Source organism: Pseudochaenichthys georgianus, chromosome 13 (assembly GCF_902827115.2).
Source record: "Pseudochaenichthys georgianus chromosome 13, fPseGeo1.2, whole genome shotgun sequence".
Taxonomy (NCBI): domain Eukaryota; kingdom Metazoa; phylum Chordata; class Actinopteri; order Perciformes; family Channichthyidae; genus Pseudochaenichthys; species Pseudochaenichthys georgianus.
In genome coordinates this window covers 11,232,933-11,245,634 of record NC_047515.1, presented here as the reverse complement: position 1 = coordinate 11,245,634, position 12,702 = coordinate 11,232,933, and the positions used below count along the sequence as shown (strand labels likewise).

At 41.4% G+C, this 12,702-nt stretch overlaps 1 protein-coding gene across 1 annotated transcript in view; it reads left to right on the top strand.

The window, feature by feature from the left end:
• The first annotated feature begins 263 nt into the window (after positions 1-263).
• ubash3bb (ubiquitin associated and SH3 domain containing Bb) overlaps positions 264-12,702 on the top strand; it is a 56,288-nt gene continuing 43,849 nt past the window's right edge. The window contains exon 1 of the mRNA XM_034097652.1: positions 264-555. Within this exon, the coding sequence (XP_033953543.1) occupies positions 428-555 (128 nt within the window). The 5' untranslated portion in view covers positions 264-427. The remainder of the gene's footprint in view (positions 556-12,702) is intronic.

Here is a 12,702-nt window from a genome sequence, read left to right as displayed (position 1 = left end):
TTGGAGTAAAGTACAATATTTACCTCTGAATTGTAGTGGAGTTGTATTACAAGGTAGCATAACATGGAAATACTCAAGTAAAGTACTAGTACCTCAGAATTGTACATAAGTACAGTACTTTAGTATACTTAGTTACTTTACACCACTGCCAATAACATTATATGATCATGTTTTCATTTAACCCTCTCGTATATTGTGTACTGTTTCCCTGTACTGTGTGTATTCAATGAGCAGATCTAATTTGCGGTTTCCTCCAGTGGGCGGCGTAGCAGGGCTCTGCCTGGCCGCACAGCGCTGCTCTCAGCTCCGCTCCGTGTTGTTGCCTTCCACTCTCACTCATGCGGACCCGGCCGACGCTCATGGACTAGCTGGAGGTGTGGTGGTGGACTGTATCGGGTTTGTAGCGGAGTAGGGCACCCAGTGGACCATGGCTGCCAAAGAGGACCTCTACAGTAAAATCCTCCCTCGGAGGCTCCGGCAGAACCGACCGGGTTCAGTGAAATGTGGCTCCAACCTGGACGTGCTGTTATCTATGGGCTTCCCCAGACCGAGAGCGTAAGTAGCCTGACCTTAACCCCGTATGTGTGTGTTGGCTGGGGGATTACATGCCTCTCAGAGGTCGACCGGGGACCAGGCGGGGACACGGCCGGTGTGTAACGGTTTTGTTGTGGGAGTTAGCGGACGGGTCACACGCAGGATCACTCCACTCTCTTGCCGTTTCCCTGCGTCGCTTTTCACTATGAGCAGCTAGCTGTGTTTCCCTGTATACAGCCTACACAACTTTATAGTGGAATACAGTCGAATAAAATATCATATAGCAGAAATGTTTAGGTAAAAATGAAGAACAATGTTGCATATAACTCAATAAGAAAAGCAAAGAAAGACCTGAGTGGCCCGAGACAGAATTACCAAAGTTAACAGAATAAGCAGTGGTGTCATAGTAAAGTACATTTACTCAAGTATTGTACTCAAGTACGATTTTGGGGTACTTTTACTTCACTCGAGTATTTTTATTGTATACTACTTTACTCTATACTTCTACCCCACATCAATTTCGGTGCCAATATTGTATTGTATTTGATTGTATTTGACAAAATGAGTTATAGTTTACACATTCAGATTATTAGCAAAAATTCATTTTTGACAACATTTTGACAAAAATATAAATGAACTAATAAATAAACTGTGATGTATAATTAGGGGTTAAGATATCCAGCAGCAGTATTTAAAGTAATTACCATGGTGTGTTTTTTTTTAACTTACTGTGCATAGCCTACTAAGCCATTTATCTGCAATATCTGCTGTTGTAATGATATTGTGGGACCATTGTGGGACCAATAAAGGATTTCTGAATTAAAGTAGCTCCATCTTTAACAGCTATAATGAAGACATTAATGCATACAAATAAATCCTCCACTAATGTAATATATGATTCTAAGATGGGACATTACACACTATAAGTACTTTTACTTTTGGTACTCTAAGTATTTTTTGATGCCAATACCTTTGTACTTTTACCTACGTGAGAGTTTCAAATGCACAATGTTTACTTGTAACAGAGTATTTGTAGACTGTTTCTACTATTGCTTGAGTAAAATGTGTGCATCAAATACATTAATTGGGGAGGTTTTCTTCGTCTCTTCTGGGTCTAATTTTAAACTTTATGGTTAATACTGTGGTAAATACAATGAAGAAAAAAAAATTTCTTCGGTCTTTCACAATTTCATTTGTGTCAAATGAACCATAAGTAGGAAACGTATGTTTCGCCTATAATCTTGAGAAGCTGTCATATGTAAACTATTGAGGAAACTGGAGTCAGGAGTCATGGAATCATGACTGAGTGTGTTTGTGGAGGGGAGGTGTCATACGGTTCACCCTGTGTGCTCTGCTGTTTCTGAATGGAGCGACTGTCTTTAACTTGGCCAGATCTGTGAGTTTGAATCCGTACTGTTGCTACAGCCTCTCACTGTAAACACAACACTGCTGTATACTGTATCACCGGCCAGGAAAGCAGCAGTTTATACTAAATACTGGATTACCGCTGCTGGACTGATCATTATTAGGCTACGTGATGCATTTGTTGGTAGTATGTTCACTTTGTATTAGTTTGGTGTTAGTTCTCAATTAGAAAAGAAAAGAATGCTAAAATCACATTTTCCCTAATGTTACCCATGCTAACACAGCTGCTATGGGCTAGAGCAGGGGTTCCCAACCTTTTTTCCCAAGGGCCCCCCCAAATGACTCCTGTTGGAAGTTTACCCGGCTTAACTAACCCTAACAAACGCGATGTCGCTAAACGGTCCTACGAAGCTGGTTATTAACTCAGCAAATCAACCAGGGTTTCTCTGTCCGGCTGAGAGTGCGTTCACGTGAAAGTACGGTGGCCCTGAAGTGCAAGACACCACAGCATTTCAGAAAACACCACAGCATTTCACAAAACACTACAGCATTTCACAAAACACTACAGCATTTCACAAAACACAGCATTTCAGAAAACACCACAGCATTTCACAAAACACCACAGCATTTCAGAAAACACTACAGCATTTCAGAAAACACCACAGCATTTCACAAAACACTACAGCATTTCACAAAACACTACAGCATTTCAGAAAACACTACAGCATTTCACAAAACACAGCATTTCAGAAAACACTACAGCATTTCACAAAACACTACAGCATTTCACAAAACACTACAGCATTTCACAAAACACAGCATTTCAGAAAACACTACAGCATTTCACAAAACACCACAGCATTTCAGAAAACACTACAGCATTTCAGAAAACACTACAGCATTTCAGAAAACACTACAGCATTTCAGAAAACACCACAGCATTTCACAAAACACTACAGCATTTCACAAACACTACAGCATTTCAGAAAACACTACAGCATTTCAGAAAACACTACAGCATTTCACAAAACACTACAGCATTTCACAAAACACTACAGCATTTCACAAAACACCACAGCATTTCAGAAAACACTACAGCATTTCAGAAAACACTACAGCATTTCAGAAAACACCACAGCATTTCACAAAACACTACAGCATTTCACAAAACACTACAGCATTTCAGAAAACACTACAGCATTTCACAAAACACAGCATTTCAGAAAACACTACAGCATTTCACAAAACACTACAGCATTTCACAAAACACTACAGCATTTCACAAAACACAGCATTTCAGAAAACACTACAGCATTTCACAAAACACTACAGCATTTCACAAAACACCACAGCATTTCAGAAAACACTACAGCATTTCAGAAAACACTACAGCATTTCAGAAAACACCACAGCATTTCACAAAACACTACAGCATTTCACAAAACACTACAGCATTTCAGAAAACACCACAGCATTTCACAAAACACTACAGCATTTCACAAAACACTACAGCATTTCAGAAAACACCACAGCATTTCACAAAACACTACAGCATTTCACAAAACACTACAGCATTTCAGAAAACACCACAGCATTTCACAAAACACCACAGCATTTCACAAAACGCCACAGCATTTCAGAAAACACCACAGCATTTCACAAAACGCCACAGCATTTCAGAAAACACCACAGCATTTCACATTGGACGGAAAGGGTATTCCTTTAGGGAGAACACTTCTTGTTTGTGATTGGACAGAGCCAGCCAGAGAAGCACTGCTGTGATTGGTTGTTTTTGCTGCCAGTCAAGAAATGACGCTTGTGATTAGCCCAACACATCAGCTGTTAGCTGTTAGCACACACTCAGAGCTCACAGCTCCTCATATCTGTTCAGAAACTGGACAAAAGTTAAACATGTACAAACCACAGACTGTCTATGTCATGGTGAATACAGTCGCTGCTTTATTTATGTCTGTATGACGTTGTTGTGAGTGTGGACGGAGCAGCTACAGGTTAGTTTAGCCTGATCCGATTCCGATTTACATGGAGATACGGCCCGCCCCCTCTCCAGCGTCTTGTTTGAATGACAGGAGTAAATACAGAATTAATGCTTTATTAACTCATGGTTTTTAAGGGGCTTATCTCCATGTAAATACTATGGTAGACCACCCAATATTCGCATCGCTTTAATCGCTCGAGTTTCACCGCGGCTGCTCGAGTTTCACCGCGGCTGCTCGAGTTTCACCGCGGCTGTCAGCTGTGTTTGCTCCTGTCAATGCTGTCATTCAAACAAGAGGCGCTGGAGAGGGGACGGGGCGTATCTCCATGTAAATCCTACAACAAAATGAACATATTTGACAGTGATTTAATTGTAATACACGTTTCAAAGTGATGCCGAAGTAACTACATACTGATAACAGTTAGTAAAAACCATGAATTAACGCTTTGACAAGTCTGCAGACAAGACGGCAGGCGAAAAGCTTTTAAAATGCGTGTTTTCTGAATCGGATTCATCAGGCTAAACTAACCTGTAGCTGCTCCGTACACACTCACAACAACATCAAACAGACATAAATAAAGCAGCGACTGTATTCACCATGACATAGACAGTCTGTGGTTTGTACATGTTTAACTTTTGTCCAGTTTCTGAACAGATATGAGGAGCTGTGAGATCTGAGTGTGTGCTAACGGCTGATGTGTTGGGACCATACCTTGTGGGACCATGGTTGGGACATATTTGGCTGTCGGGTGTTGACCAATCACGAAGCGTCATTTCTTGACTGGCAGCAAAAACAACCAATCACAGCAGTGCTTCTCTGGCTGGCTCTGTCCAATCACAAACAAGAAGTGTTCTCCCTAAAGGAATACCCTTTCCGTCCAATGTGAAATGCTGTGGTGTTTTCTGAAATGCTGTGGTGTTTTGTGAAATGCTGTGGTGTTTTCTGAAATGCTGTAGTGTTTTCTGAAATGCTGTAGTGTTTTGTGAAATGCTGTGGTGTTTTCTGAAATGCTGTAGTGTTTTCTGAAATGCTGTAGTGTTTTGTGAAATGCTGTGGCGTTTTGTGAAATGCTGTAGTGTTTTGTGAAATGCTGTGGTGTCTTGCACTTTAGGGCCACCGTATAAAAGGGACGGGGTTACCAACATTTGACCAATCACAAACATGGAGACGCATGCGGACAGCGCAGCGTCATACTTCATGAATGAATAGTGTAAATAGCAAATCCTGCTTCGTAGTACAGGCCACTGGTGCCACAGAGATGTCATAAAGTGAAGGATGTTTTCCTTCTATAAAACAGCTGTGGGCAGCAGCAGATTCTGTGAGTCACGGACAGGAATCCCTCAATTTAAATAAAACGAGGCCATGCTTTATTAACTCGTGCGCAAGCTTTAGTAACTCGTGCGCACGAGTTACTAAAGCGTGCGCACAAGTTACTAAAGCGTGGCCACGTTTTATTTATTTTTCTCTCAATGAACCCTCCAGGGCTCCGTACAATTCTATAAAAAAAAAATGAAAAAAAAAAAAACGAAAAAAAGTCTAAATATGATATTTGGCCTCAAATCATCTGAGGCCTGGCGCACCCCCCTGCGATCTTTGGCGCGCCCCCCAGGTTGGGAACCACTGGGCTAGAGGTCTGTGGTGTCAGTGTCAGAGTTGACCCGTAGTGAATCACCACAGTAAAAAGGGATTCCTGGCTCTGTTTATACTTCAGATTGAATGGACACTGAGTCAGTGATGTCAGCAGATAATACTCATATTGTAACGTTTACACTGCTGGATAGTGTTTACTTTGTACACTGTAATTTGGTTTTTAAAAGATGTTTGTTGTCAGCTAACTTGCTATCGTTAACTACCTAGCTTGTGGCTTCTACTGAAGCCAGTCCCCAACTCCGGGGACTTCCGGCCGGGGACTTTGGGCGGCAGTATACGCCGTGAAGTGGTTTGCGGCCTGCCAGTAAACCCAAAGCAGAAGAAGAAGAAGTGACGTCAGCGGCTTCATTTGCCTAATCCACCCCCAGGGACTTATTCCGGTGTGAACGCGATCTGACTTAGTTCATGAGAACTAAAGAGTTCTCATGAACCTTTGTGGGAAAAGTACTGCGGTGTGAATGCGCCTAATGAGACATCCCCCAAAACAGGAATTGTTTTCCAGGCGGAGGCCACTGAAATGTTTCCCTCATCATCTTTTCTGATTGTTTTTTACTAGTTTTGCATTTGGCTAGGGTCAGTGTCACTACTTGTACCTGATACCGGACCTACAGAGGAACCAACGTCCTCTAGTGGGCCCTGTGCTCACTGCCCTGCACCGTGGAGCTCAGTTGGCATTTGCTATAGAACACCAAAATTAGCAGGTCCACCACACGAAATCCTTGGACCCATTGTCGGCCCTGCGCTGGTGCAGTGGGTCCTGGGTTTCTCCTGGCGCACGACAATGCCCGGCCTCATGTGGCGAGAGTATATAGGCAGTTTCTGGAGGATGAAATAATTGATACCGTTGACTGGCCCCCACGCTCGCCTGACCTAAATCCATGACCTCTGGGACATCCGACTCCGCCAGGTTGCTCCTCAGACTGTCCAGGAGCTCAGTGATGCCCTGTTCCATATCTTGGAGGACATACCCCAGGACACCATCCATCGTCTCATAAAAAGCATTCCCTGACGTTGTCAAGAATGCAGAAAAGCACATTAGGATAAAACACATTACTGAGTACCACTTTTAGTTGCTGCAATGGATTTCCGCAAAATGGACTAGCCTACCAAATAATTGTTTCACTTAGATGTTCGGGGTGTCTTTAAATTCAGCCCAGTGTAGGTTAAATATTTTAATTTCCATCAAACGATGTGGCATCCTTTCGTTCCTAACACATTACCCAGTCTATATCAGTTTAGATATCCAGCATGATTTTCTTCCCCATTGAGATCTGATGTGTTTTCAGAGTGTTCCTTGCATTTGTTTGAGCATTCAACCTAGAGTAATCTGTAATTTAATCAAATTAACAGTCCCTCTCTGGTTGCCTGCATGTAATACGTCATTTGGTCTTATTTTGTCGCATGCGTTGGTGTTGTCTGTTGGAAACATAAATTGTATTTTTATGCATTTTTCAGGCCACATTTATAATTTTGTAATAAAGGATTTGTATGGCTAATTGGCTATATACTTTAATTTGATGATTTTAGTCACTGTACCACTGGATCTTTAGCTATCGAGAAATTAACTGAGAATATATGTATTACAAACTAACAGAGGAAGTGTTGGAACCAGCCAAACATGGTAGAGTGAAATGTTAGCTAAATAAACATCTAAAAAAAATCACCTCCCGTTTCCCAGTGGATTTTCCAAGGAAAGAACCCTTTGAATACAGCTGGTCAGAGCAGCAGATAAAGCTCGCATAAACAGTTTATGCTAGATTCAGTATTGTCATGTGTCATTTTAATTAGTGAAATCACCTATTTGTGTCCGTATAGTTTAAACCACTTTTGCACTTCTCTTTTTCAGTATATACACTTAACCTTGGAAGTCTTTCCACCCCTTTCACCCAGACAGATGTCACACTTCAAGAGCGTTTGTGTGTACATGTGTAAGTGTTAGTAATGGTGTATGTCAGAGGAAGTGTGCTGTGGTTTGCTGAATGGACACAGCATATGATGACAGGCCCCCAGGCAGGCAGGCCATCGTTGGCCTAGAACACACTCCCTCAGGGAAGCCACAACCTCTTTAATACCAGCCCATGACTGCTTGGCCTTGACACTGTCTGTCTGTCTGTCTGTCTGACTCACTCCCTCTTTTTTCTGTCTTAAGGGGTTGACCCACTACATTTCCTGACCAACTTCTTGTGTCCTGGTTTTGCTATAAAAGATTGCTGCTGTGTAGAAAGATGTTCATCTATTGTTTTGGTTTGGGGCATCCCCACATTGCTACCAGTGTAGAGTAGATACACCCACTGGTTTATCACTACTTTACTTTAACTTGATAACATTTGACTTACAAATGTAGAGCTGAGAGTGCTAAAAAAAATATGAATCGCTTTGAATACATCTGCATATGAGTGCAGTAAAAAGGCTACAAGACAAGATTTTGCTTTCATTCTCAATTCAGTTTAGTGTAGTTCGAGTATTGTTGACCAATCGTGATTGAACGGGCTTTGGGTTCATGCAGGTAGGCAATTATCTTTGAGAACAAAAGAGGTGGAACACATTGACTGAAAGGCAATCTTGGTACCCATCACCCATCGTCTGACATTGATTTTGCTCTTTCATCTAAGATATTCAAGAGATTACCGTAGACATCATCCCCTTTAACTCCAACTCCATTATTTCATCTCATGCTGCTAATTGAGGAAGTTGTGTCCCATTATCGGGATATTAGCTGGCTACGCTAGAACCCCCAAAAATATTGGCCATTATGCCCAGACGCTAAACTGTCAGAGCTGATGGGTTCAGGGATCGGAACGATATTGATTCAACTAGGGCTATGTACTTACCATGAATCATTTAATAAATGAGTATTGAGAGTAGCGTAGTGTACAAATAAACTGCCGTAGAAGCGATATATCAAACTTATATTGGTCACATGAATGGAAAGTTCTTAAATAGATTCAAGTTTAAGTGGGATGCAAACATAGCTTAGGGGTTCAGATGAACTAGAACACCCCCAGTTGGAGTCGAGGCTGGGGACCTTTGTTACGTTGTTCTCTCTCTCATTATTCTGAGTAACAATGTAGGGATGTTACTGCCCTTTCTCCCCAGACAAGAATGCAAATCCTTAGAATGTCATTTAATTTAAGATTGAAAGACTGTTAGGTAAAATCAAATGTGAAATAATGTTGTCAAAACCACAATATGTAGAAGGAGCATGCTCACCAGTCAGTTGCTGACAATGAAAATATCTATCTTGCTGTTATTAACAAGTGACATTTCCATCATCTTGACATGAGGATGATTGTACAACCCCTCCAGGGGAAACAACTGAAGGAATACAACATTGATTGTGCAAATTATTCTTCCTTCCAAAACATACACCTCCAGCCATGAACAAAGCCAACACTCATACCTTGTAAATGACAGCCTTGTGCATTCAGTTTACTCTTAATGTAATGATTAATTATACATAAAATAAGCAGAGTCATGCTCACTTTTACAAGAGCAGCCGGACAGGGCTGACTAAACATCTCTGCACGTTGGCACATGGTTGACACATGGTTGACACATGGTTGGCACAGAATGACAAGAGGGTGAATCATTGTGAGCTAAAGAGAGAGAGCTCCGGATCCAAGGTCATACAAAGAAAATCAGAACTTGCACGGGCGTATTCTCAGTCCACGCATAAAAAAAAAAAAATCTTGGCTGAAGGATACCAACATCTCTTAAGAGTGAGATAAACATTCTCACTCTTAAAGGCCCTGAAACATCATTTCTCAATCACCCTTTCTCTATAAATAATGGGGTTATACATAAGCACAATGTTTCCTACCAAAGTAAGACCTGACTTGGCATTTCCTTAGTAGTCCTTGATGAACTCCAGTGACATGTACTGGTATAGAAATGTCACCATTCCAGAAATGTATAAGTCAATACCAAAACTAGTAAATTAACCCATTTGAGACTTCGTTAAAAAACAAAACAATTAATGGAATGGAATTCCATATCGACTCATTTATTATCATTTGCATATTGTTTTGAAAGTAAAACAAGTTATGTTCCTGCATTTTACAAGACTACATACAAGCTCTATGGGACCTCTGTTCAGCAAACATTAACAAGCTCTCATGCTGATGTCTAAAGGCCCTGACACACCAAGCAGTCACCAGAGGACTAGCCGACGCTGAACATGTTGAATCGGCCATGCATCGGGTCTGGCAGTCGGACCAAATAATCACTCTGATTGGCTGTTCAGCTAGCAAATCAGTGCATGAGAAGCGAAGCGGAAGTGAGGGACGTAAACAAACGATTTAAGAAGGCACACACAGACTGCTATTCATTTTCATCTCATCATGGCGATCTGGAATGATGCAAACGAAGACCTGCTCATCACCTTGATCCAGGAGAGGCCAGCTCTGTATGATATTACGGAGAAAAGATACTCTTCTTCTTCTCTGTCTTCCGGTTGTTGCCTCTTTTGAATGACGAATACACACTACCACCGCCTGCTGGTAAGGAGAGTTATTGCCACTCATGCACTGAAGTCGGTGCGGTGTGTTCCCGTGCGACACATGGCCAAAACGCAGGAGAACACGGCCAGGCAACAGCCGACTTCAGCGTCGGCTAGTCCTCTGGTGACTGCTTGGTGTGTCAGGGCCTTTAGACTTAATCAATCAATCAATCAATGTTTATTTATATAGCCCAATATCACAAATGTTACATTTGTCTCAGTGGTCTTCACAGTGTGTACAGAATATCAGTATGACAATACGACACCCTCTGTCCTTAGACCCTCACATCGTACAAGGAAAAACTTCCAGAGAAAACCCAGTTTAAAGGGAAAAATGGGAGAAACCTCAGGGAGAGCAACAGAGGAGGGATCCCTCTCCCAGGACGGACAGACTTAATGTTCCCTATTGACTGCTTCAGGGATGACGTATTTTTGTAGGTCGACCTGGAACTTAGCATCGCATTGGTTACCTCGATTTCAAGTCAATGGGATTGATGAAATTGACACATTTCGTTCAGAAACATATTCTTCACAAATATAATTTTTGAGGCGTGAGCTCTGGCAGAATCTAAAATCTTGACGTAAGGCAATTGAGTCAGGCATGATGACGTATCTTTTTAGGCCCGACTGGAAGTTAGCTTCACAAGGGCTCCCTCGACCAAAAGCAATGGGATTCCCCCATTGGCTTTCAGTATAGGGCAGAAAATAAGCATGTGGCCAGAACGTGTTTATGATTAACATGTTTTGTTCAGAAGGATAATCTCTAAAACACTTTTAGATTTTGTAATACTTAACGGACTACATTCTACAACGAACTTCAGACATTCACCAGTCTGGTATTTACCGACATACTTAATGTCTTATAACAAAACGTGAACATCTCGTAAGCTTGTATTGACCACAGACCCTATTTCAGGCTTCAAACCACAACCATGTTCAAAAAAGCGTTGAATTTGAGACGAGGGAACCGGGAATGATAAAATGCTATAAGTAAGTCAAGTGGTATTTATTATATCCCCCCAGTTTTTGAAGTCCTCGGTCTTGTGGTCAGCATGTGTGACCTCTGGAGAGTGGTAGAAATATACACATTCAAAAGTAAGAAGGATAAAGGCTTCACCATAGTATCCCCATCTGCTTCAATGAACCCACAGCTGTCTTATTATTTTTGATGGGATCATTATCTTATTTTGCTTCTTGTTTGGGCAAAACAATTAAAGTTAGTTCTCTGTGTTTCAAAGTGTGTCAATTCCTTTTATACCCCTGCTAGAGATGTCAAATATGTTTCATAACAGCCTAGTAGCACTTTCAAACAGCTACAAGTAGACTAATCTGCATTGCAGTGGCATGGATGTACCAATGCAGTGTTAACAAAGTCTTATAGATCGAAAGGGAGACTGACCTTCTTTTCGCTCGACATACAGCTGTTGTCCGTTCATGAAGTTAGATTTGAGTTCTTATGTTCCATCAAGTGGACGCCCACTCACTTCCTGTGTAGATAATGTGGTTTTCACAATTGCTATACTGGTCATAAATGTACTGAGAACTATAATGTTTCTCCTGGGCTTTAGATGAACAGTTGAAAACATTGAGATGGTTGACATTTGCATTCACAGCGCTATATTTACACTTCACTTTCTCAGTGTTTTCGCTCCAACAGCTGTCTACATAGGAAATGTACTTTCTGTATAGCTCAGCTCAAGGGTTGCATATTTACTGATTTGAAGGAGGAAAGGACAATGCCTACAGTTTGTGGGTCCAAGTGGGCTACATCTCTGAATCCTGCACACCGCTACGGGAACTCTAAATAGCTGTGGAGTTGGTAACTCATGAATTATTGAGTCATTTCCTTGTTTTTTAGCCCACTATCTTTGAAATGCAGATTAATACGAGCTGATTCTGAAGGCTTACTTCCATTCTGCCTGTCCAGCTCTTTGAAAATGATTGTAAAATCAAAGCAATATGGTTATTATTACATGTCATGTGTCATCATTATACAGTATGTCCGCTCAAATAGGGAGTCTCTAACAAGGTCATATCAATGTCATTAGTCTCCTTCCTGAAATATGAGAGCTGCATCACCGTCTGCTGTTGTTCACTGGTGCACTTCCACTGCAGCTTGGCGATCATATCATGGTTCATTTGAAGCTCTGTCCGGAAGCAGGCAAACAGGCAGCGCTATCAGATGATGGGGTCTTTGTCTCCACTCAAAAATCTCACCGTGGTTGCATGATTTTTTTAAGGTTGTAAAGGCAATTTTGCATTACAAATGACCTACAGGCAAATGTCTTCTTCGGTTGTTATCAAAGGCTTGGTTAATAATGACCCACAGTATTATTTAGCTCTCGTTCCTACAGTAGATGATTTCACATTCATTCATTGTTTCGCTCCAGAAACAGGATTTGTGTTAAAAGCAGCTCTTGGCCTCAGGAAAAGATGGAGAGATGCAACACGAGCAGCATTAAAGTGTAGGAGTGAGTAAGCTTCACGATTTGAGCGATAGGGACTTTTGAACGTTGATATAAATAGGTTAGTAGATTGCGTATTTTTGGTCTGATGATTTCCAGTATTTGTGATACTTTGTAAATGAGTTAACTGGATCCATGGGCAAAGCTGTTCAGTCTCATTCAACTGTTCAGAAAAGCAACAGAAAATTGTGAA